The 25,133-nt window shown below is 51.0% G+C and overlaps 1 protein-coding gene across 1 annotated transcript; it reads right to left on the bottom strand.

The window, feature by feature from the left end:
- Window positions 1-164: 164 nt before the first annotated feature.
- PLA2G6 (phospholipase A2 group VI) lies at window positions 165-24,458 on the bottom strand. The gene is made up of 17 exons (XM_065416255.1): window positions 24,322-24,458; window positions 19,557-19,727; window positions 19,040-19,255; window positions 17,567-17,747; window positions 14,990-15,177; window positions 14,118-14,214; window positions 12,667-12,849; window positions 12,184-12,292; window positions 11,625-11,786; window positions 9,479-9,569; window positions 7,112-7,275; window positions 6,365-6,515; window positions 6,044-6,180; window positions 4,448-4,602; window positions 3,554-3,721; window positions 681-754; window positions 165-446 (listed from the first exon to the last, which is right to left on the bottom strand). The coding sequence occupies exons 1-17, from the start codon at window positions 24,456-24,458 to the stop codon at window positions 302-304; spliced, it is 2,529 nt and encodes an 842-aa protein (XP_065272327.1). The 3' UTR covers window positions 165-301.
- Window positions 24,459-25,133: the final 675 nt, after the last annotated feature.

The following is a 25,133-nucleotide window of genomic DNA, read 5'->3' as shown; positions in this document are numbered from 1 at the left end:
TTAGGGAACACGCCCATACCTGGGGGAGTACCAGAGACTGCACTCCGAGGACAGGGGACTCAGGCCTCCATACCAGTTGTAAATTCCCAGCTGCCACCACGTGTGTGGAGGGGATACGGGGGGGGGGGGTACTGCTTCATATTTAATATCTCTGATCCCTGAATTCTTCTCACCAACGTCTCAGTCTGATGGCAAGGACAATCCCTAGTCCAGCCCTTCTACAAAGGCTGTTGCTCCTTGCCCACTTCCTAAGTCACTACTGTCGGGATTGGGCACTGGTGCCTTCGAGTCTTCCAGAGAGTCATCGGGTGAGGAGCTCCTGCACCAGCTGCTTGAACTGCTCCTGCTTTTGGCAGATGTAGAGCTGAGTATCCCAGAGTGCGTTCACTAGGATCGCATCATTCACCTCATCCAGCATCACGTCAGAGTGCAGCGGTGGGCTGAACCTGCGGATATCGAGATGTCACCAGGTGGGACTGGGGAAGATAGGGGGGCAACAACACAAGGGACAGGCAGGGATGGGGACACAAGCATCAAATGCAGCACCACATGATGCCTGGGGATGGGGACACATGCCACACTCAGGTCTTGAGAGAGGGGGAAAACAATGTGAAGAGACAACCAAACAGATGGCCCAGCACCGAGAGAGGGGAAGGGCACCAGCCAAGAAAAGCTCATACCGGAAATAGCGCGTGTCTGTCATCTCACACCACGCCCTGGCACGGTCCACGGCCGGGCCATCCGCATCAGTGCACTGCAGGGGGAAACATGCCCACTCTTAGGTCACTGAAATCAACCTAAACGCTTGTATCCCTCTGCTTGTAAAGTCAGGCTCCCTTGGCACCGAGTCCCACTGTACAGGCCTCCGAGGGAGAGAAAACGACATTTTGGAAACTTACCCACCAAATGATGTAGGGGAGCTTTTCTACAGGCCCTGCTGCAGCTCCCCATGGGGCTGAGCTCTCTCTTCTAATCCTTTCGGTGTCCCAGGCCTCCACAGTTTTGTGTGCAGACAAAAGTGGAAAAAGGGGCTTTGGCGGTGATTCTAGTTTGGGGCTCTGGGTTCTGAGCCGTGAAATCTCTCGGATTCTGTTTATATCCTGGCTTCTGCTCCAGGAACACAATGCCAGCAGGGGTTGCATTCACTACAAGCCCTATGAGTTATGCTGGGGCAGCTTTCAAATGAGACCTGAAATGCAGAGCTCATGGCAAATACAAACTCCACAGAGGTTTTCTGGTCTGTGGGTATAAGGCTGAGAAGAGCCAAGGAGGGGTCAAAGTTAAGGTTATTTGGGGAACCTTAACTCCAAATTTTCCTTTCAAGCATTCAGCTTTTGTGAACAAAAATATTCCAAGCTCCTTTTGTTTAAAGAGAGAGAGAGAGAGAGAGAGAGAGAGAGTGTGAGTGAGTGAGTGAGTGAGTCAGACACATATCCAATCTTCTCTCTACTATAATTGTTGTTATTTAGGAATTTCCTTAATTTGTTTATGTTGATGAATGATCATGATGGCAATACAGAAGATTTTTCTAAAAGCAAAATACCCCGTTTTTCAGGGCTTTGTTTTTAAACCAGGCCTCCAATTCTGCACCTGGAATTTTGCACCCATAAGTATATTGTACCCATTTTTGCATGCACAAAATTGTGGAGCCTAATTTGAAAATTAGGTCCTCTGTGTCCCATCACTTGGAGAGGCTAACCTGGTCAACCACAAACTTTCTACACACAAGATCACCTCTGCCAAGAGACAGTACATATAAAATTTCTGGCAGAAAGCAGCTTGTTTGACAAGGTTATGCTGGCTGGTGTCAAAAAATCAGGTTTATAAAGGAGTGTTTTATACTCTCAGCTATGGTGTTATTAACACAGCTCCATAACCCACACACAAACGCTCCTCAGGATTAACTGACAGACTGTTTGATACTTACACCACTCTGCCCCCTGCTGGTTACCCTGCCTTCTCATTCGCTCCCAGAGATAATCCACCTAATCCCTTTGCAAATCTACATGTATTTGAAGGATACAAGTGCCAAATAGGAAGAAGAATTCTTTAGGCTGGGCCACCTCAGACCATCTCACCCCTAACATTCCGGCTTTCCTGTGACCCCCTCAATGCCAACTGACAGAGGACCACCCATACTGTAACTCCCATAAGGCCTGACATACTCATTGCCCCAGCACACTGTCATAATATGTATGTAAAAGGTGTCATGGAAGGTATCATATGTAAACTGGTGACAAGCAGGTCCCGAAAGTCACCACATGATGTATGTACGGGGTGTAAAAGAGTTATAGACACGTGCTGGAAATATTATCTTGAAATGTGTTTGGGCGGCAGTGTATAAACTCAGCCTGCCTTAGACACCGGAACCCACGTGACAAGCTCGGTTACAGGCAGAGGACAATGCAAGTATCTTTACATATAAGGTAAACAAAGCCATCAAGCTAAACAAGTGAGGAGAAGATCATTTAACAATCACGGTGGGGGACAGAAACCCCAGGAAGCCTTCCTGGCTCTCAAGGCAGAGACAATAGACTTTGCGTAATATAAGGGGAGCAGAGACCTTTTTAGTGATCCATCTCTGAGGGGATCTAAGGTACAGCACCCTTCGAGGCTGTAAAAGTTGGGTCCCATAGTGTGGAGGGCTGGGGATGCTGGTAACTTGATGTGAGAAAGAAAATGGCGCAGGCAAAGATTGCAACTTGCGTGGGGTTTTTTTGTTTGGAACCACCCATCTCTTTCTTTTGCTTTGTATCTGTTCTTTGTTAATAAATCTCTTCTTGTTCTATTAAAAAAACCATCTCAGCGCAGTGTGGATTAAAGAGAAGTGTGAGTCTTCAGCTAATCTAACAGGCTGATGTGTGCTCTGTCCCCATGGAAGGAGCGAATTTAGTAATGTCTGAGATTGTCCAGTGAGAGGGGCCGGACACTGCAGGGAGATGGCTCTGGGGGACTCGGGTTCACTGATTGTTACCTGCAAGGCAAGGCTTTGACTGATCGAGTTTAGACGAGTTTGCTGGTCAGGCAGTCAGGCTGGTGTGTCAGGGAGCTGACGCACACAGGGCTGAGCAGCAGCAAAGCTCTCGCTCTTGCTAAGGCAGAGGGGTAACACAGTGGCTCACAGTTCTGGGTATCACGGGCACGGTGTAACAATTCCCATGTCACTATTCAACCCACTTTCTAAAGCATGAGAGAGGTTTTTGCTGCAGCAATTTGGACTCTCCAAAGTTTAGAGAACGAGGGATTTAAGGAGGCTCTAAGAGGAGGAATGACGGCAGCTGGGATAGGAAGTGATTGTAGACACCTTGCTAGGGAGTAAGACTCTTGTTATTGAGCTCTGTAGGTTGGGGAGTGGTTCATGGAGCTCTCTGAATAGATGTCACAGGTGATCCCCACATCCTCGCTGGAATTTAAAGGGTAACAGCCTGGTATGCCCCAACTGAGCATCTTTTCTTTTTAAAAATAGTACGATTTAGCATCAGAAACCACCTCAGGTGTCCCCCCCGCGCCACTCCACAGCTTCATCCCATCCACCCCACCCCCCATTACTCACACAATCCACCACCATCTTGCCCAGCTCTTTGGCCCCAAAGACTGTCTTGGCCAGCTCCCAAGGGTTGGAGGGGCGGAAGACATCCACGGAGCTCACCGGGACCTGCGGAGGCCTCCCCGTCCCAAGGGAGACCACCACTCCCAATTTCCGCACCTGCTGGCTCTGCCCCTTTGGAGGATGGAGAAACCAATTTTTGTCAGCATGAATCCACAGTATTACCCCCCAAAAATACACAAACAGAATGGGGGGGGATATTCATAAGTTGCTGTCCCCATTTCATTGCCCAGATCCTTGAGCTGATAATACTGGGGACCTGTATGGATCAAGAGATTGAGGATTACATAAGATCACCCCACATTCCCCACCCCTCCTGCACAATAACTTAGACACATGCCTCGCCCATCCTGAACCAGAACCCTCTCCATTCCCCCCTCTAAGTCTTCACTGCCAATCCAGCCCCATGTCAGAAGTGACTGACAGTCATCAACCTCTGTTGAACGTCCCATGTGGAAATAACTGGGGGGGAATCTTGGCTTTGTGCCTAGAGCACAGCCGTCAGCATCACACAAAAAGCCATCGCCACATTAGCATGAACTGGCCCTATCTGTTGCTTCCTCAGAGAGGCTAAGAACTGAAAGAGCCACAGACAGAATGAGCTGATCCTCCTCCAACAGCCAGGTTGGAGCACTGTGCTGGGGAGATCCGGGGAGCTTGCAGTGCCGTTGTTTAGGATGCACTACCTGGTCGGTGGCTAAATACAGGGCTCTGGTCTCAGAGAGCCACCAGTTACAGCCCCCTTCCCAGGGAGGAGTCATTTACAAACCAAACCCCATTGTAACGTCATGTCGGAGAAATCCTCCAGGTAGTAATTAAAGCCCTAGGATTTACCCTCACCTTCTGGCTTAGGGACTTGTTGTACTCATGGATCTCGGTCATGGCATCCAGGGTGGGGTTATTGGCCAGCAGCCCGCCATCCAAAAAACGCCCGATTGGTCGGAAGTACGTTGGGGCGGCACCACTGCAGCGGGCAGCCCGCCACACAAGCTGGTCTGTGAAAACATGAGACAGCGCATAGGACTGACTGACTTCTTGTGTCACCACGGACAGACAGACACACTGCTGAATGGTGAGGCAAGACAGAGTAGATTTTGGGAGGAGGGGAAAAGATCTGTAATTCCAGAGGCCCCCTCCGCCAGTTAGCTCTGCCCTCTTTCTTCATAACACTGAGGGCTTTGCCTGGATTCACTGGAGAATCATTGCTTGTGTAAATGACGGCCCTGCAATATCCTCCCACCCATCTCCCCCACCACCACCATTCAAGCCTCCTTTAAAGATACTGGGCCAAATTCATCCCTGCTGGGACTCCATTGAAGCCAGCAGGGTTACGTTGGGGATGAATTTGCCCATTGTATGTAATAGATCCATTCGCTAACCCAGGAGGGATGGAGATATCCCTTTGGAACCCATCCCCATAGACAGAGGCAACACATAACTGGGAGGCGGGGGGGCCACAATTTAAAGGTTCTGGCGGGAGGAGGCACGTGACCAGCCCACGCATCACCTCTGGATCTACAAGCTGTTTCTAAATGGACGGCAGGGCAAGCCTCACTGCTGTGCGAGGGGAGCAGTTTCCCCTGGGCAGAGCCCTGCTATAGGAGCGGGAGAGTGGCCTCTGCCCTGGGAACAGGCCTGGAGCGTTCGTCACAGGGCAGTCTGCAAAGCAGACATGGGGAAGCGCTGGGACGCCAGCGGCAAGGAAGGAGAAACAGCCCCATGTAGTGGGGGGGCAGAGAGGAAGGAGGGGCTCAGCCCACAGCCACACACCCTGCTGCTTCCTCCCTCCCTGCGCTGCACAGACATATGGTGAGTGTCGCCACCAGGGGGAGTCTTTGCCTCCTCCCTGCTGGGTGTCCCTGTGAGAGGCAACCTAGGCCTTGCCCACCCCCACTGCCCTGTGGGGCAGAGTCTGCAGCAGCCCCTCTGGATGTTGCTAAATGGAAGGCAGAAATCTGGGGGGGCACATGACCCCACCTGCCCCCACCCCCACGCATCGCCTCCGTACATAGATGCAGGAAGGTGCGTCCTCCTGACCCCTTTCCAAAAATCCGGTGGCCCTTCTGCACCACTCTTCTCCCGCAGAGCCAGGGAGAGTGGCTGCTGAATTTGCAGAGTGGCAGAACATATCCCCAGGTGGCTAGGCCAGCATGCTACAGCTTATTGCTGCAGGAAAGCAGGAACAGTCAAGGCAGGACAGGTGAGAGGGGACACTAAGAAACTTCCACTAGGACCAAGCTCTAAGGATTGTTAAAGTAGAGAATAACCCACTGCCGGGACATACCATTCTGCTCTTATGATGGGTAATCCACTATTGGGATGTACCATTCTTCACAGAGAGAGGGGAGATGGGGCAAGAATCTCTCTCTCTCTGATAAGGTCCTCTTCTCTGCCAGTCACTTGGACCAGTGGACTCTGGTGCGTGGAAGCATTTACCTTCTGGTTTGGTCAGTGGTCTGAAGGGGTCTGTTGTCTTGACATCAGGCTTGTTTTTCGTCGCTGGCGCCTTGTAATTCCGGAAGAGGTGGAGCTCAGCAGGTTGCCGGTCACACAGGGTCCCTGTTACTATGACCCTGTGGGAAATGAAATGAGAAACAAAGATTAGTGTTGAAACAAATTTGGTTAGGCATCATCAGCCTCTGAATCAACCTCCGCTTCCTGATCTGGTCCATGGCCTGGCTGAACGCCTCACCACGGAGCCTGCCAAAAGGAGGGGAGTGAACAATCTCAGCAAGTGCAGCCCCAGCTGTGACCCACTTGGGTTTCTGGACGTCTGTCATTTTGGTGTGCTCTCCAAATTCCCTCTTCAGGAACTCATTCAGGGGCTCCGACTCGTATGGCCGTGACCCTCGGAACACCTCATTCTTCATGCGGAAGTACAGGCAGCGCATGTAGTCCACCGGCTTCCCTGAGACACAGAACGGCATTAGCTGTAACCAGCAGTGGGAGGCAGACGGAAAAGCAGAACCAGCCAGACCCAGGGGATCAGAGCTCGAATTCCCCAGGGTCAGGGGGGATCTGGCGGCATCACACACAGCCTCTGCAGTGTCTACCTGGAGTGGGAGCCATGTGCCTAATCCTCTGCAGTAGGCTATCGGAAAGCCTCTGAGGGAGGAGGGCAAGTTCAGAGTTGACTCCTCAGGATTCTCCAAACAATAACAAAGAGCTAATGAATCTGGTCATAGACCCTTGGTGGGAAGAAGACCAGGAACACCTGGTTGCCAAAAACACTGCCTGTTTGCTGTGTGACTTCCCAAATTCCAAACAGCAGGTCAGACCATTTCCCAGGAGGAGCAAACACCGATCAGAGTTCTGGCGTTTGTTTGTTAATAAATCCCATTTCCCTTTCAGCTGGTAGCAACCTCCCAGAGTGACGGGCTCACAGAGCTGCAGCCCCCACCTTTCCTGCCCGCCCTGCTCTCCACACACCGAGGAACCATTCTGACCCAGGCTTAGCAATGGCAGTGCCTGTGGGTCGGTGCTGCCACCCCAGTCGTCCCTTACCATGTACAAGGGCCAGTGCCAGGATCCCTCCTGTGCTGGTCCCTGCGATCCAGTCAAAGAGCTCACTGATTGGCCGGCCAGCAGCCTTCTCAATAGCAATGAGAAGCTGGATGAGCACCAGGCCCCGGATGCCCCCTCCATCCAGACACAGGAGGCGATCGTACCTAGAGAGGGACCAGGAGAACAGGAAGATGGGGGCTAGGTTATGCATTAGAACATACGTATGCTCAGCGCAGCAGACAGGATTGACGTTCCTCTATAAACTGGCCTCCTCTCAAGCACCCTGAACCCCCACTCCAATGCCCCAACCTCTCTCCCAGTACCTCCCTGCAGCCCCTCAAGTGTCCCAGCTCTCCTCCCAATTGCTAAACCCTCCTGCAACCCCAAAAGCACCCAACTGATTTCTCAGTTGCCAAACCATCCTCAAACATCCTCTTTTCCCTTTCAGGTTCCAAAGCAGCCATCCATCACTATAAGCAGCTCCCAGACCTCACCTATCGCCAGTTTCCTGAACACTCTCTTTTCAGATACCGTCCACTGGGAAATCAGGGGGAGTTGCCCAGGCTAAACAAGGTCTTTCCACAAGGTGTGGGATATTGGATCTGAGATCAGCAGCCTCACACAGACAAAAGAAACTACACTGTGGAGAGCCGCCTTCCTGTCTCCAGATGTAGCACGGTCTTATATCCCAAAAGAACACATCACTGCTCTGTCAACATTGTGAACGATTTCACGGCTGATCATTTTAGCAGAAACACCCAGCTAATGTGCCTTTCCCACAAATTCAAACATCTCTCAGGCACTAAAATCTCCATCTATCCCAGCCATCAAAACCCCTACGTTTCCCCTGAAACATCCCCCACAATGCAGTTACATGTTGCCATGACAAACAAAAGACAGCAACACCTTGGTAGCGAAAGGACCTCCAGATGGTGTAAACTGGTGTCACCCCACCCACTTCAATGATCAGCAGTTATGTGTTGTTAGGGGCAACAGTGCATTCTTGTAGGACACAGGATGTCATCCCCTTCAATGGACCTACGCTGATTTACACCAGCTGAGGACCTGGCCTTTTACATTTAGATGCATTGTAAAATAGAGGGAATTTAATATTCAAATGAATTACACTGGGGGCCCAGCATCTTAATCCCATTCCTATTTAATTCAACAATCCCTCCCCCCTCACACTCTTACCAGAAGCTACCACACAATTCCCAATCTGCTGCCCCAGAGTGCCATGGAAACCAGGGGCCTTGCTACAGAATTTAGGGCCAGCTCAATGCCAGAGTCCTCGAGCCTTGGTGATATCAGATCTACGCACATCTCATAAGAACCAGGAGGAGGAAAAGGCCTTCAGCCCCTCAAGAATGACAGGGACCTGCTCCTCTCCTCTGGCCTGAGAGGCCTGGGCATGCAGTGTAACTTCTCCCGATGCCCTGAGTTATGGCTCCCAAGTTGGGCAGGGCTCTGGCCTGGGCATGCAGTGTAACTTCTCCCGATGCCCTGAGTTATGGCTCCCAAGTTGGGCAGGGCTCTGGTATAACCCATCCTCTTGGTGGGAGCTATTTCCCTTGAAGACGGGGATTCATTGATGAAGTCCTTCCTGCCGGGTGTGTTTAAGTACAGATTTTGAAACAAATGGGTATAGCTCCCAAGCCTTCCATTGCCCTTCCACCAGGCCCCACCACAGCTGTGACTGTCGCCAGCCATTCAGATTCCTTCTCACCAGTACAGCTTGTTTTAATACAATATTCCTTTCGAAGCAACAAAGCATAAGCAGGACTGGCCACCCCTTTGATTTGCTGAGGACAGTTTCCTTATTTCCCTCCTCCGCCCAGGACCCTGCTACTTGCTCTCCAATCACACACCTTCCCCACCAACACTCCCCCTGCACGTCATGCCATCTTTGTGCATCCCCTCCCTACCCCACACAAGATGGATGCATCACATGCATCATGATGCTGCCAAACCGGTGCAGCAATTGACGCAGAGCTTTGCAGCCATCAAGTCAGTGTGTCGGGCTGGGCTAAAGCCTGCATTAGCTGCTCAACAGCATTAAATGGGTGATGGTGGGGGCAGAGGGGCCGATTTTAATCACCCAGGTTGGGTTCCATTAGGGGTGTAGACCAACGCGTGACTCTGGGCACTAGCAGGGGGAGAGGGGTCACACATGGGCGTGCCGCGCATGGGACTTTAGTCAATGATAATGAGAGCAGAGAACCTCACACACACATGCGCCCCCGCATGGAACTCTGGCTTGTTCCAGAAATGAGGGCGCCTCGCATCACGGTGGGAGGAGAAAGTCACTCCCCCCTGTCCCCGTATTCGAGCCATGCAGTTGTCTCATGAGCTCCGCTCCTCGCTTACGTTCTCTTTGCATCGCTGGCAGAGTCCACGACATCCGGCGTCTTCAGCAAGTGGCCAAGTGCGGTGGAAATATGGATGATGCTCTCATAACCTAGAGAGGCACAGACAGACAGTGGGAGAGAGAGACACACATTTAGTGTCGTAGAGGGAGGAGAGGAATATGCATGAACAGGGCCTTCGCTTCACCTGGGGTGCGAATATTTCCTCTGGGGTCTCCTGCATCCCTAGAGCTCCCCCACTGCCCTCTAATCTTCTACCCTATCCCTCTAGTTCCCTTTCCCACCCTTCTGTCCCTGATCTCAAAGAGCTCGGTGGCGGAAAAGATCTTTCGTGTCTGTCCCTTCCCTGCCAGCGCAGACCTGCTCCCTGCAGTACAATCTCCAGTGCTTCAACATCCCAAACAATGAGGCTTCCACCACTTCCCTTGAGAGATTCTCTCTCACTTACACAGACCTCAACATCAGGAAATACTTCATAACAGCCAGCCAAAGTTTTGCTGTTTTATCCAAGCGACATTTCCCTGCTATTTAGGCCCTTCTAGCACTCCTGAGGGACAGATACTTGTCACATCGCCTCAAGTCACTATTTAGCAAAGTTATACGGTTAGTGGGTTCTCTATTGCAACAAGCCAAGTCCTTACTCATCGCTCCGCCTTCTCTGTCCTGTCCCCCGGTAGCTGGTTACTGACACGGACACATTCCACCCCTCCAACAAAGGCCTTGCACCGTGTTATATCAACACTAAGAACTTCAAGTTCCCACCCCTATCAAACAAGTTCTTTGTCCCTCCTCCCTTGAGCAGACAAGTCACTGCATGCAGTGCCACCAATTCACCCCTTCCTTAGACTCCATGCCAAATAGGATCAGAACTCAAATCCCGGAGAGCAGGCAGCCAGAGAGCTTTCAAATAAAGATGCAGAGGAGCAGATGGACCACCAGAGTAAGACAGAGAGGAGACAGGTCCCAGCAGCCGCAGGAAATGAGAAAGAAACCTAGATTTAATCCTGGGAGATAACCAGACATGGAGGTCTGGGAGCCTCCCCATTACCCATCTGCAGCTGTATCCCAGGCCACAACCTGGGAGGGGACGGGGGGGCAATATGGCCCAGATGAGGTGCCAGCCTGTGAAACCAAACGGAAAACAGGGGAGGAGAAAAAATACATTATTGCCAGCGGGTAGGAGGAAGCAGTGAATCTCTGGAGGAATCTCAGCACTGGATGAGGTTTCTCAGCACACACTCAGGTCCCTGATAAAAACAGCCCTGTTCTGTCAATATATCAGAAGACTAATCCTGGAAGGACACACCCAGACCTCCACCACTCCTGAGAGAAGAGAGGAATTCAGCCCTGGATTTCCCTCCTTGTACTACTCCTGGAGGTACAGACACCTGCTGGGGTGAGATGAATCCATTTTCTCTAGAGACACCATACAGGAATGGTGCTAAGCTTGGAGTGAGAATCCAGGGTGGCCATTTCTTCAGAGCAACAGAATTACAGGTAAGTAATTCCTCCTTTTTTGTCCTTCTATCACACCCATTGCTCCATCCTACCAATGAGACCCTATCACTGGCTTAGAGAGAAGCCCCTCTGCTGGGGTGAGAAGGGAATTCATTTTCCACATTCATCTATCCCTAGGCCTCAGCCTTTCCCTCCACTAGCTTTCAGCCTTCAGGATCTGGGCCCCAGACACTCCCATGTCTCATTCCTCCCCACCTCTCCCCCACAGCCAGGATGCCCCATCACCAACAAAGAATGGAAAACTCAAGACAAATTTCAGCTGAGCTTTCTTTTCTGCCTCTCCAGCTGGATGGAGGTGGGTGTCACAGCATATGGGGACAGACATAGGTCCCAGATTTATTCCAAGAGTGTGTGGCCAGTCACCCAAAAATACTCCTCCTTGGGCTGGTGCACTACAGGGATGTATCCAAGAATCCAAACAGACCTATAGAGTTTTACTGGGGAAAATAAGAGAAGGGTAGACCTGATCCTGGGAAGAACGGGAGCAGGCTGACAGCTACTAAAGGCAATGAGAGCTGGGAGAGGGGACGGAGCCACAAAAGTGCAGGACAATCCAGAGAGAAGCTCTCAGAGAAGACTGTGAAGAGAGAGAAGGAGAGAGTGAGAGACAGGGCCAGGGAGGGCTTTACCTAAACTGTGGCCGTTGTTCCGTGGGAGCGGTGGTCTTTCCGGGGAGGTGGACAGCGGTGGTGATGCTGCGGATGCCATGTGGGGGGATTCGGGGCTAGGTGGGTGGCAGCGTTCCGTCCCTACCGTTTGCAGCAGGCCTAAGAGCACCTTCCGGTTAGGACCTTGTGAGGTGGGGGAGTCGCACATATTAAAAAGAAAATCAATACACAGATCACAGGGTCATTCCATACACCCCAGCAAGCCAGTCCTGTGTGTACAGTAACTGAGGGATGGGAAGTGAAGTAGGGATCATACTTCGTGCATCCTTCCACAACCAGACTTCAGGGCTTGTGCTTTGTTGGGATCCCTCAACTCTGCATTTCACAGCTGCTTTATGGGGTAGACGCTGCACACTCAGTGTGCTCGAGGACGGGGGGACTGCACCTTGGTGGTTCAGTTGCCCTGCCTCTCCCCATCGTGCCCCTGCAGCATCTGATAGCATGGCTTGGAGAGGGGCAGTATCAGGCTTTCCACTTCTACCTCCTGCTCCCTTCTTCCCCTCTTCTGCGCGCGGCTCACCTTTGCTAGTCCTGGCGGCCACCAGCCCTGGGGTCTCTCCAAACTCATTGGGGATCTCAACATCTGCTCCAAACACAATGAGGGCCTTGATCGTCTCCAGGTGGTCTTGCTGTAAGAGGGAAGAAATCTCTTGTCATAGGCAACTCTCCCTTTATCCGCCTGCCACCGCCTACTTTGCTGGGCCCTGTTGCTCTCATCCTTGGGTGCTCCTGCTAATTAAGAGCATCCTGATGAATTCATCTCCTTCACATCACTTGAGGGCCAGGGCCTGTGATGTTCCTGGTGTGGGCACCAGGACAGCTGGACCGATTGAACCCAGCTAGAAAAATGGAGGAGAGTAGTTGTGCATACTAACCCCTCTCTCATAAAAAAGAATGGTGGGGGGCCTGCTCCATGGTGTTCTTTTCATGCCCTGGCCTGGAAGAAAAGGTCTCCATCAAATCCCCTTGGAAGTGCAGAACCTGCAGCCTGGGAGAAACTCACCTTCATGGCCAGGTGCAACGGGGTGTTGCCATCCTGCCCCTTGGCATTAGTGAGAGCCCCATGCGTCAGCAGCACCATGGCACTGTCAAAGCGCCCCCGCTTGACCATGATGTGCAAAGCCATGTCTGCCGTCTTGCTGACAGAATTCACGTCACAGCCATACTCAATCAGCATCCGGGTCATCTGTGTCCCAAAGCCATAGGGAGAGAGGGAGAGAAGGCAACAAGGAAGCGTGATAGCTTCAGAGCAACAGCGTGGGTGGGCAAACTACCCTGTTCTTCCTTAGGTAGAACATGCCAGGCAGTGAGTGCTGGAGCAGCTGACGATAGCAATGGGGAGAAGAAACAAAGACTAGTGTAGACAAGGCCTAACAGTTAAGTGTCAGCTACAAAGCCCTGGGCATCTGTATTGTGACAAGGAGGAACTTGTGAGGTTTCTCTAACACTTGATACCAAAACAGCTCTTCACTTTAATGACATGCTTCTGAGTGTCTCGCTTGTGTCTTAAAACGAAACACAGGAATGGGGCCAAGCAGAGCCAGAGCTAAATGAAAAACGTGATCCCATTTGGGCTAAAATCCTTGGCACATTTGAGGGAAGATTCTGTGTAGATTTTGCCAAAATCCCCCTGTTCATGTCCACTGTCCCACCTTATGAGCTAGGCAGTTTCAAGCCTGTTCACTACTTGACTGGGAGACATCCAAAGAGAACCCAGATGCTGGAGAAAGAAGTGCTGGCAATTCAACAAGAGGCACTCTCCTCTCTAAACTAGGCCTGAATCAGTGCCCTGGTATGGCATCAGGGGGGCGTTATGCCAGCTCCCCTGGCATTTTTCACAAGAATTCGGGGTATTAGTCCTAGTGGGCAGGCCAATTTCCTCTCTGGGTGATTATAACGTGTCTAGCTAAAATTTCCCTTCAGTGAGAAGTTATTCTTCTGTTTCCTGCCTTAGAAACTGCTATATAATGTTGATGGCCCAGAATGGCTGCCATGTTCCACCCCAGAGGTGACCTTGTTTTAGAGGCAGCACTAGTCCTCCATCAGAAAGAGAGCGAAGGAGAGAAAGCTGGCAGTCCGATAACCATGGATACCCAGTACCAGGATCTGCCCACTTCACTGTGAGGGTCCACAGCTCTCTCCCCTCACAGTGGATGGCACTGATTCTCTCAACCAGTACTGTGGGAAGTGGCCTGGGGAAAGAGGCTGCTCTACCTGAGCATCTGAGTCGTGGGTGACCAGCGACTGACTTTTGGGTGGCCTGCTGGGTTACTGTGCTCTAAACGGAGTCACACACGCAGCAACATGCAGGAAGGTGAATGTTTCCAGCTGGGGGAATTAACGGGGGGAGGAGCAGAGCAGAATTTCAAATGAGAAGAAGTGGTCCAGTGTGACTGCGTGGCGCGCTGGTATGCCTGTCAGTTTGCCTCTCTGCCTGGCATCAGCTCTGCTTACCTCAGCGTTTTTGGCCCAGTGGAGCACAGCTGCTCCGTAGCGGGGGTCCTTGAACTGAACTTGATTGACATCCACTTCAAGAAGGGCCTGCACACACCTTCGGGAGGAAATGAGATGGAGGCATGGAAAGGGAACGGTCATGGATGGGGACAAAGACCCCAGCCTGCCAACAACATGCAGGTGTCGGCACATCCTTGAGAGCCCACGCTGGGGAACTGTGGGTTAACAGCCCTCTCTCCCTCCACCCCACCGGGGATGCTCTGTGACCTGGGCAGGCCCCTGAACAGCAAAGCATCCAGTGCTCCCTGCTCTTAGACAGAGGAGGGGCTAAGAGTCAACATGCTACTAGGGCCACACTAGCAGAGAGGATAGCAGGCACCGGGAGAAGATACCTGGAATCCAGGCTGTTGGATCACGCCCTGCTAGCGAGGCAAATGGACACTGGGAGGGAACAGAGCATTAGTGCTAGCGGGTGACATTCTGGGGCTGGCCCATCCTCACAGGCAAACCCACAATGGTAGTGGGCACACAGGATCTGAGCATGTGGTGTCTTAAGAGTGCCTAATCTCAGAGAGGCAAGTGAGCACTAGGAAGGGGCATGCTAGCCAGGCATCAACCACGGAGTTCCATTCCAAGCAAGGCGAACGGGTACTAGGCAGAGTCTCAGCCAGCGAGCACTATCCTGCTGTCACTCCTATCCCAGCAAGATAGGCAAGCACTGGGAAAGGGCAGGCGAGTCTATGCCAGTCAGTGATACCCTGACATTGTTCTCAGCAGGGTGAGCAGGCACCCAGGGAGGAGCACATGGGCTCCAAGCCTGTAGGTGGGGCCCTTCCAGCGCTCTGTTTCCAACAAGACAGATGAACACTTACCCCTTCTGGGAGTACTTCACGGCAGTGTGAATGGGGTAGCCCAGCGTCCCCATGACGTTGCACTTGGCATGGCATTTCAGTAGAGCGAGAACCACATCCTCTTTGCCCAGCTGGCAGGCTAGGTGCAGAGGCGTCTGCCCCTGATTGCTCAGGTGGTTCAAGCCAACAGATGGCTTTTTGCCCAGGAGCTGAAAAGAAATTGAACAGCAAAAATCTCTCTCTCTCCAGGCTCTGAGGACTGCTCCTGGGGACAGTATCTGACTCATCATAAATGGCAAAGCTTGTCCCCACCCCCTACCCTAGGACCACCCCACAAGTCCATCCTGGTGGTTATTTAAACTCTCCTTGTTTGTCCAACTGGGAAGTCTATTACTTCACCTTGTGCTCTCCCCTTTGGCTCAAGCTTAGGTTAGAGCCTGAATCCAGATCCTGCTTAAAGTATAAAGAAAATAGAAATGTTTTCAAGACTTTGGTTTTGGAAATGTCAAACAGAACAGTGTTGCTGGTTTGTTTGTTAAACTGACACCCCCTTCTCACCCCCCCCCACCCGCACTCTGCAGGAAACCCAAACCCACCAGAGAGGCAGAAAGTGAATCTGGACAGTTTAATTTCCCTGTTCTTGCTGATGCAAAGGGTAAACAGCATCCTGGGGGAGGTCAATCCAGTTTCAAATCTCAGGGCAAACTCATTAAGCTGCTATTATTATAGTAACATGGAGAGGCTGCCCCGTTAAATTAGGATTGTTTTTAGGGTACCTTAAAGGTCCAACACCCTAGATGTGGCGAGGCCTCCTCATCCCACCTTCCTTGTCACAAGTCAAGAAAACCCCTATGGTCTGTCCCCAAACTCTCTCGGACTCCTCCAAAGTCCAAGACCAACATCTAGAAAACTACCCAATCCAAAAGCCAAGAAGTAGGAGAAATGGTGAAGTGCTGCAAGGCTATCTGGCTATGGCCACAGAAATATCAGCACTGAAGCACCTTCTCTCACCCCACACAGATCACCAATGACCTGCCATAGAAAGAGAAAGCCAGGAGGAAGAAAACTCAAGTGGTGCTGGTCAGATCAGACCAGATGCGATCAGATACAGCCAGACTTGGCCCTGAGGAATTTCTACAAACCTAGGTCAGGGCTGTGAAGGAGGCAAAGCTCCTCCCTCTCCTCTGTGACAGAGGCAGCAAAGTCAAGCCCAGCAGAACATTTCTGGACTGCAAATTGCACTGAGAACTCAGTCTGCCCCCACTCGACTCCAGAACCTCTTCTCGCAAAGAATCAGCCTCTTTTCCCAAAACCCACCTCAAAGTAACCACAGACCAGAAACACACACAGCTCCATCCAAGGGTTCGGCCACCTATCACTCTGAGCCCTGCTCTTCCTGGATGGTATAAGAATAGAGAACAGCCAGCAAAAAAGGTCTCCAATGCCACCTGTCAGTGTCCTGTCTCCTTCTCCATCAAGATACAGGCCCGGGCACAATGCAGAGACAGCACTTGTCTATGGACAGCAGGCAGTCATCCCACAGAGCAACAACGGAAGCACATCTGTAGCCCTCAGGTCTATACTCAGACCAAATCCAGAGGGTAGTTATGGGCACAACCAAAACCTCAGGACCAAAATCCTTAATCTTAGCCTGTGTAAACACATTGTACTCACTAACCCTTCAGATCAGCAGGAAGGAACCACATTGACTCAGTCCATAAGGGTCTAGATTGTCAAGCCAGTCTGGCCAACATACCATAGCAATTAAACAAGGACCCAGAGGAATCGTGGTTTGGTCAGACTCTGTCCACACACAGCTCCGACAGTCATGTCACCTGAATCAAGGGGAGGCAGGTTTAAGGACGGACTCTGCAGACTTTGAGCAGGGGGTTGGACTAGATGACCTCCTGAGGTCCCTTCCAACCCTGCTATTCTATGATTCTATGACTCTGAAGAATGAGGGGAATTGGTCAAGCTAGCCTTTGACCCTCAGCCACCATGAAAGGCCATGAGAAACTTGGTTTGGTCTTCCCTTGCTATAGGCGCCATGGAAGCAAGAAAGGGAACTCTGGCCTAAGGCCAGAAGTAGATGCAAATAAATATAGTCTTTTTTGATGCACCTCATCCTGTTTTGCACCTCATCCTGTTTTTACTCTTGTCTCAGAGCACTCTGGGCTTTAGAGTTCAGTCCTGGAGAACTCTGCAGTCACACAGACAGCAAAGTCCCTGAAGTGGGGGGGGGGGGGGGGGGGTGAGATCAAGCCAAAGATTTGCACCCTCCTGCAGCAGCAGATCTATCTGGCTTTTTCTCCTCCAAATGTGGAAAGCCTTGTTTCTATCGCCTCCAGACGTAGAGCACTGGGTTCCTATCTCCTAGAACTGGAAGGGACCTTGAAAGGTCATCAAGTCCAGCCCCCTGCCTTCACTAGCAGGACCAAGTACTGATTTTGCCCCAGATCTCTAAGTGGCCCCCTCAAGGATTGAACTGACAACCCTGGGTTTAGCAGGCCAATGCTCAAACCACTGAGCTATCCCTCCCCCCCCACAGTAGGAAGAGTACCCAGCAGCCAGCTGTAAAGCCCGCTGCTTCCCCCTCACCTTTATGATCTCAGGGTTACTCCCTCGGACAGCATAGTGAAAGACTGTCTCCCCATTTTTGTCGGTGACATCCAGCCGGGCATGGCACTCCACCAGCTCACACAGACACTCCATGTTTCCCTTCCGGCAGGCGAGCTGCAGTGGGGTACAGCCATCCTCGCATTCTGTGCTGTTCACACAGCTGAAACACAAGAGAGTAAACAGGAGGGTCCCTGCCCTGAGAGAGGACATTCAGTACAACACCCTCCTAGAGGTTTGCGTCAGATTCCCTAAATTACTGTGTTAGAACTAATTGTTTCATGTACTTGGTGTTTATGAAAGCAAGGGGCTGACAGCCCATGGAAGACCATGGGGAAGTGCAGTGCAAGCTTCCTCCACTCACATCCCTGCCAAAGCACTCATTCCTGCCATCTAGTGCCTCCTGCTATTCCAGTACTGGAACCACCAAATAGCACTGCTAACATTCCTTGCTCCTGATGTGCAGCATCCTCTGCTAGATTGTACCCAATGACCGAGAGGAGAAAGCTCCTACATTAACCCCTCAGTCCCTGAGCTATCCAGTTCTTAATTCCCCTTGTCCACACTGAATGTTTCCCCAGATCAATGCTGAAAGGGAATGGGGCATCTAGGCCAAAGTGATCTCCAGCACTTTATTATCCAGAAAGACAATTCCTCTCCCTTCTTGTTGCTTATGTAACATGCCTGCACAGCGTACTGCAACCCCCTCTAGTGGCTGGTCCACATAGATTATATAACAGCCTTACTACTGCTACCGGCTAGTAGATTTACTCCTTCAGCTCAAATGCAGGAGGTTGGTGCTGAAGGTAATGAGCTCAAAGCCTGCTAGCAACTCCCATGGTGAGTGTTAAATTTATACCCTTCAATAATGGGTGAGCAGCAGGTTTAAAACAAACAAAAGGAAGTATTTCTTCACACAACGCAGAGTCAACCTGTGGAACTCTTTGCCAGAGGATGTTGTGAAGGCCAAGACTATAACAGAGTTCAAAAAAGAACTAGATAAGTTCATGGAGGATAGGTCCATCGATAGCTATTAGCCAGGATGGGCAGGGATGGTGTCCCTAGCCTCTGTTTGCCAGAAGCTGGGAATGGGCGACAGATCACTCGATAAACCTGTTCTATTAATTCCCTCTGAGGCATCTGGCATTGGCCACTGTTGGCAGACAGGATACTGGTCTAGATGGACCTTTGGTCTGACCCAGTGTGGCTGTTCTTATGTAAGCCGTTATCACACCCATCATTTGACCAAGCTAGGCATTTAGGCCACTATCTGCCAATGTGAGATCAATGGAAGTTGCAGGAGCCAAGCTCTTCCAACAAGCAGCCTACTTTTATTTATTTAGGGGCTGGAATATGGATTTAGGTGCTTGACCTTGAAAGCATGGGCCTGAAGTGCACTCCTGCCCTGAGCTAACTCCTAGTGATACTCCTTCAAGAGAGCTCCTCAGCCCTTGCCTTAGGATGCGATTGTGTCGGAAACTCCCCGGAAGCTCTGTCTCCACTGCCACATGCGCCAGGGACCAATGGGGGTGGTTACGGAAACAGTCGCTCAGTTGCTGGAGGACCTCCAGCTGCAGGGGTTGTGGTGAGCTCTCGTAGAAGGGGCGCAGCCGCCTGGCATACTGCTCAAAGCACTCAACGGCTTCCGTCTCATTGTCTAACTGGAAGAGCCTGGAGAAGAATAAAGGGAATGAGAATGCAGCCCAGCTCCCCTCGACAGAGGCCAAAAGCCAACCCTCCTAGCACCAGGGAGACACATTGATTGTCCACACCCTAGTGCTAGGCATTTCTCCTCCCGCTTGCATTCACTCTTAAGGACTCCTCACCCGGTTGGGCATCCTGTCCCCAGTGACAGCACCTTCAGCCAGAAAGACGTTTCCATTCCCCATGCTGCCACTCTCCCTGTTCTCAGAAAATCTCCACTCTGGCTCCAAAACATAACTAGAAGAGGAAAGGGTCGTCTGTCACTCACCGAAAGGCGACCAGATGACTCTGGGAGTTCACCAGCAAGCAGTCCCAGGAGCGAGAGTTTTTGTTCTTGTACAGGATCACCCTGTCGTCCTCTCTCAGGCGTGTGAGAGCCACATACTCTGACAGGTGCACCTCCTTCACCCGGTAAGGGTTTGAAAACAGGTTGCTGACACTGTTGATGGTGTTTACAAGTCGGCCAAAAAACTGCATCTTTTGGGGAAATCAACTGTCCGCTTCCCTCACCCTGGAAGAAATCAGAGTCCAAATTCAGCCTAGGTCAGTACCTTCCCCCATATCTGGCAAAGCCATGAGACTTCCATTCAGTGACCTTAACCCCCAGCTTCCCAGTCCCTACCCCCAACACATTGCCTCAATACAAGTCCATTGACTCTTCATGTATTCCATGAGACAAGATATGCCATCCCTATCCTCCCTCAGAAAGGTATGCAATGCAGAGTGAAGGGTGAAGAGTTGGTCCCCACATATCAGCTGAACAGATTTCTAGCAGGCACTGCCTGGCCCTGAAATTTCAGCCTCAGTCAGGGTCAGAGTCCCGGTCCCATTGTGTTGGGTGCTGTACTATGAGATGGGCCTTGTCCCAAAGAGCTTACCATCTACATAGACAAGGAGTGGGAGAAAGGCCAAGCCTATTACCTCAATTTTACAGATGGGGAACTGAGCTGCAGACAAGTTAAAGTGACTTGCCCAAGGTCACACAGGGAGTCTGTGGCAGAGCCAGGAATCAAATCCAGATCTCCTGAGTCCCAATGCAGTACCTTAGACATAAAACAACCATAAAAGGAGTTGAAGCTCTTAGCTAAGTCCTCAGCCATCCCTTGCAAACTACGGCCATGATTTTGCCTTATTCACATTACCTCACCGACATCACTTCTGTCGCCTCCCTCAACCTCCATACTAAGACCCCAATCCTGCAAACATACTGCCTTAACTTTACTACCAGTGGAACTACTCATGGCAGTAAAGCCTAAACATGCCATTTTTAACTTGGACCACGTGAAGTGGTATGAAACAGATGTTTGGAGTATAAAATTAGTGTTGTGTGGAAGTAGATGGCCATGGGCGTGGCCTAGATTTGAAGTTGACTGTTATGTTGAAGTGTGTCCTGTTGTATGATTGTTAATGGGGAGAATTATTTGTTTTTTTAAGTGCAAGCTGTTTGTACAGCGTTCATCATTTTGGGAAGTTACTGTCTAACATCTGTAGTAGACTTAATTTAGGTGATGAAATGAGGAAGCCTGTCTGCTAATGTGTTGTAACAGCTGCTCGTGTATGGAGTTAAAAGTTGCATATTTTGCGCAGAAGAGGAAGTTGGAAGAGGCAAATAGATCATATTGAGGGTGAGGCAGAGGAGAGAAGGTGAAATCATGGCTGTAGGTCAGATGAGATGGCTGAAGACTTAACTAGGCATTTGCTGGCTTTTGGTTATATGGTTATATTTATGGAAGTCACTTGAACAACCTTAACTGTTTTTTAAGGAAGTTGCCAGGTTTTTAAAGTCTACATGAATGCGGATAGTCATACAGACAGCTGTCGACCTTGATACATCCCCTTCCAGAGCCCTCATGCCCACGCACTGTCCTGAGTCAGTTGGCCTGGTGGCCCCCACAGCTGCAGTCCACCATAGCCATGTTCCCCATTCTCTCCATGCATGGCCCAGCTACTCTCCCTGCTATACATAGCCTTGCTCCTCTGCCCACAGCCCTGATTATAAAATATCCTTGGTCCCCACCAAGCTCCCCACTCTTCCACCACATGCCGCTTTGAAATATTGGTATGTATTGACACGGACACATAGTGTCTGTTAAATCTTTAATTTAAATCTCTGAAGTAGGGAGGAGAGAGAGTCAATATGGATCTACTAAGACAGTACATTACGTGGACAAAAGTTTCTTCTGTAAGTAAACTTAGGCCAGGTCTACATTACAGATCTATATCTAACGACTTTGCTTAGGGATGCGAAAAATCCACAGCCCTGAGCGACACTATACCAACCTAACCCCCGTGTAGACAGAGCTGTATCAGTGGGAGAGCTTGTCCCGCCAACATAGCTACTGCCTCTCAGGGAGATGGATTAATGCCACCAAGATAAGCTCTCCCATCGGTGCAAGAGCGTCTTCACTAAAGCACTGCAGCTGCACTGCTGTAGATGAAGACAAGCCATTATTTTTTTCTTTACAGATCCTGCTTCCTCACACATCCACTTGAAGAGAACTGAGGTGTGCTCCTTACTGAAGAGAGACTGAAACACTCCTCTCCTGTGTGCAGCATTCAATCTGATCACAAATCGGTATCAAGAATATAGCGCTTAGAAGAGGTATGAGTCGAGCTGGAAGGCTGCTACCTAGAGCCTAACGGTCTGCATGTGAGGAATAGATGCTGCAGTCGCTGCTAGACTCCAGCAGAAGGGGTGTTAAGTCCTTCTGGTACAGAAGGAATTCAGCAAGGACATAGCCTGAGAACTGAATCTGGTCTGCTTAGATCACCTCTAAACTGAAAGGAATGGCCAGCTACCCACCCACCCTCAATCTTGAGGATTTCCTAAAAGACTTTGCCCTGACAATGAAACAATGGCCTCTCTTCACATCCACTGTGTGCAGCCAAGCTAAACCCAGAAGGTCACAGGGTTTAGGAAGAATATTGGCATAGAAATTACCTGATTTAAATAAAAATCAGACCACCACACAACAGTTTGGGAGGCTGGCTTAGGACTACTTCATCCTTCTGAAAATTTGTATAAGGATGACATCAAAGCCTGCAGTTCTGTAACTTTCTTCACACACGTTATAGCCATAAAATGATAAATGCAAGAAAAATCAGGTTCTGTGAGGCTCTAAAGGACCTGAGGAGGATAGAGTTCAATCCCATGAATTTTCAAGTTATGATCTGAACATGCAGATTCATCAACTCTTTAATATACTGTTCCCTAAAGGATGACAAGGGACCAAGACGGGTTGCACCGGCATGTGGAAAGCAGAGACAACAGCCAAGTGAATTTTGTTTACATCCCAGGAGAACCTTAAATCAATCCAGGGCAAAACCAATTCTAAAATAACTGGCAAAGGGACAAGATTGGAGTTTCACAGGCCCCTTCTTCTCAAACAAAAAGCATCCTGGATCAGAGGACGCCTTATCTCTCTTGCATTATACAGACTGTGGCTATTCACCGTGTAATTTGTCAGGGAAGGGATCCCTGAACCCTGACATCTTCCTCCATCTACCAAAGCAGAGAGAACTGAATGGTCAGAAAAAATCCAAACCTAAAAGCAAGAAAAAAGACCAGCTAGTTTCTACTATGTATATAATTTAGACTAAAAACATCTTAGCCCCAATACAAATGCCAGCTCAGGGAGAAGACTGGGTCCCAGAACCTCGCAGGCTGGCAGAAAGAACAGCTGAAAGGAGTGATGGAGGATTTTATGCCTTTGGTTGGAGAATGTCCAAAGCAGGTGGAATTGACAGAGTGCTTACAGCGGGGGTAGCCCATCTACACTAGGGTTCCTAATACAGATGGAGCTGAACTGGTGTTAGCAATGAAGGGACATATTTAAAAACTTCCTTAGTGTAGGCAGGGCCCCCAGACCTCTGCTGTAACCATTAGACAATGGTCATCCCTTTCCAGCAAGAGGGGGAAGTTAGCCAGGTGAGTTCAGCTCCTATGCACATAACTTTTTGGGGAAACCTAACAGCCTAAAAACAGGATCTACAAAACAAATAGCAGGACAAGGGAAATTTGACACAGGGTATCTAACACAGCATTTCACCACACTCCCAAAAGAAATCTCAAACAAACCCCAACCACTTCCAAGTTGGTGAAAAACGAGAGATAGAGGGGGAGCAGAGGAATTTCTGCTAGCGAGAGATCTCTTTTTTGTATTCAATTCTAGAAAAGAGGAAAAATGCTGAATGGAGAGAAGGAAACAGAGCATAAGCACAAGATAGACCACCTTATGCAGGTTGTTTATCTTTTATCCCCACCCATCCAAAGAAAAGATATAGGAAATGAACTATATGCAAAAAGAGGAACAGAAAACCAGTTCAACACACACACACTCACACCAAAGAGGAAAGCAAATATGAAGCTGTGGCTCTTTTGTTCCTTTACTAACAGCTGACTTCCCTCTAGTCTCTGTCATTCGTTTCCAGGAAGGGCATGTGGGGTTTTCGCTGTGCCCCAAAGACGCCCACTGGCCTCGCTGCAGTTTGATCTCGTGTCGAGGCCCTGCACTGCACCTGCGCCATCCTTCCAGCTGAGGCTGGAAATTCCCCCTTCGCAGGGCCACTCGGCCCCACGCCTGCCCTGGCCAGAGCGGGGTCAGCGCTTCATTCCCCTCCGCCAGGCAGGGAAGGAGGCAGCCCCACGTGGGGCGCGCAGGGATCCAAGCAGGGATCTGTGGCGTCGTGCCACGGGCTGGGGTGGGGAGCCGCCCGCCTGGCAGTGCCAGCCCGGGGGAACCAGCGCCAGAGAGCAGGCCCGGGGGGTGCAGTGGGAACGGGGCGGCGCTGAGCCCAGCTCCCTGCACGGCACCACTGACTGGGCACCCCCGCCCCCGGCAGGGTTTGGCGGGCGCGCGCCCCGGCCCGCGGAACCGACAGACCTCGAGCCCGGACCTCCCGCGTGCTCGGGCTGCTGCTGCTACTGCTGCCGCCACCGCCCAGCCCACTGCACCTCGGGCCCCCACAATCCTTAGCGGGAAGCCCAGGCCCGTGCCCCGCCCCCAGACTCGCTTATCGCCCGAGTCACTTACCCACCGCTCACTGCTACCCGCCCGACAGTCGTCACCAAAAAGGACTGCAACGTCACGTGATCCCCTCTTCGCCAACCACAGCGCTCGCTCCTCACTCTCCCGCCCCGCCCCGCCCCCTGGCCAATCACAGGCGCCATCCGATCTGGGCGGGGGAAGGGGCAGGAGCTGGGGCCCGGATGACTTTTGTTTTTGAACGCCCTGTCTATAGTAGTGTAGTTCCGCCGGCGGCCATGTTTGAGCGGGGCGGAAGTAAAGGCAAAGACTGATGGTAGCGTGACAGGCATCTTTGTGAGGGGCAGAGGACTTCCTCACACCCACCCCCCCTTAAAGAGACAGTGACCTGAAAACGTTCCCCCATTTCCACTGAGCCGTCATGACTCTCCCGTTCAGTGGCAGGGGGAGGGCTCTAGATTCTGTGCTGGGGGGAGACCAACCTCCTGCTCTGGGCCACCCCTGATTTCTCTGATTGGACAAGTGCCACTGCATGGCTCTGGGGGCTGCACAGCACCCCTGGCCCTGCACCCTCGTTGCAAAACATCCCAGAAAGAATTAATTGTCCTTTCCTGCCCAGCTCGAAGCATGAGACCAGCCTCGTGGCCAGCCTCATGCTTCGAGCTGGGCGGGGGCGGGAAAGGACAATCAATTCTCCCCGGGACGTTTTGCAAATCTGTTTTTTATTTCCCTACATTTTTCTGTGAAAATGTTTCAGTTTTGGGTAAAAAAAAGTCCAGTGTCAGAAACTGCTTCCGTCTTAAAACACCCAGAACCTGAAAAACGAACCTTCCTACCACAGACAGACCTTTCTACTGAAC

Source organism: Emys orbicularis, chromosome 1 (assembly GCF_028017835.1).
Source record: "Emys orbicularis isolate rEmyOrb1 chromosome 1, rEmyOrb1.hap1, whole genome shotgun sequence".
Lineage (NCBI taxonomy): Eukaryota > Metazoa > Chordata > Testudines > Emydidae > Emys > Emys orbicularis.
Note: the sequence above shows the minus strand (reverse complement) of the source record. Positions and strands in the feature narration are given on the sequence as shown.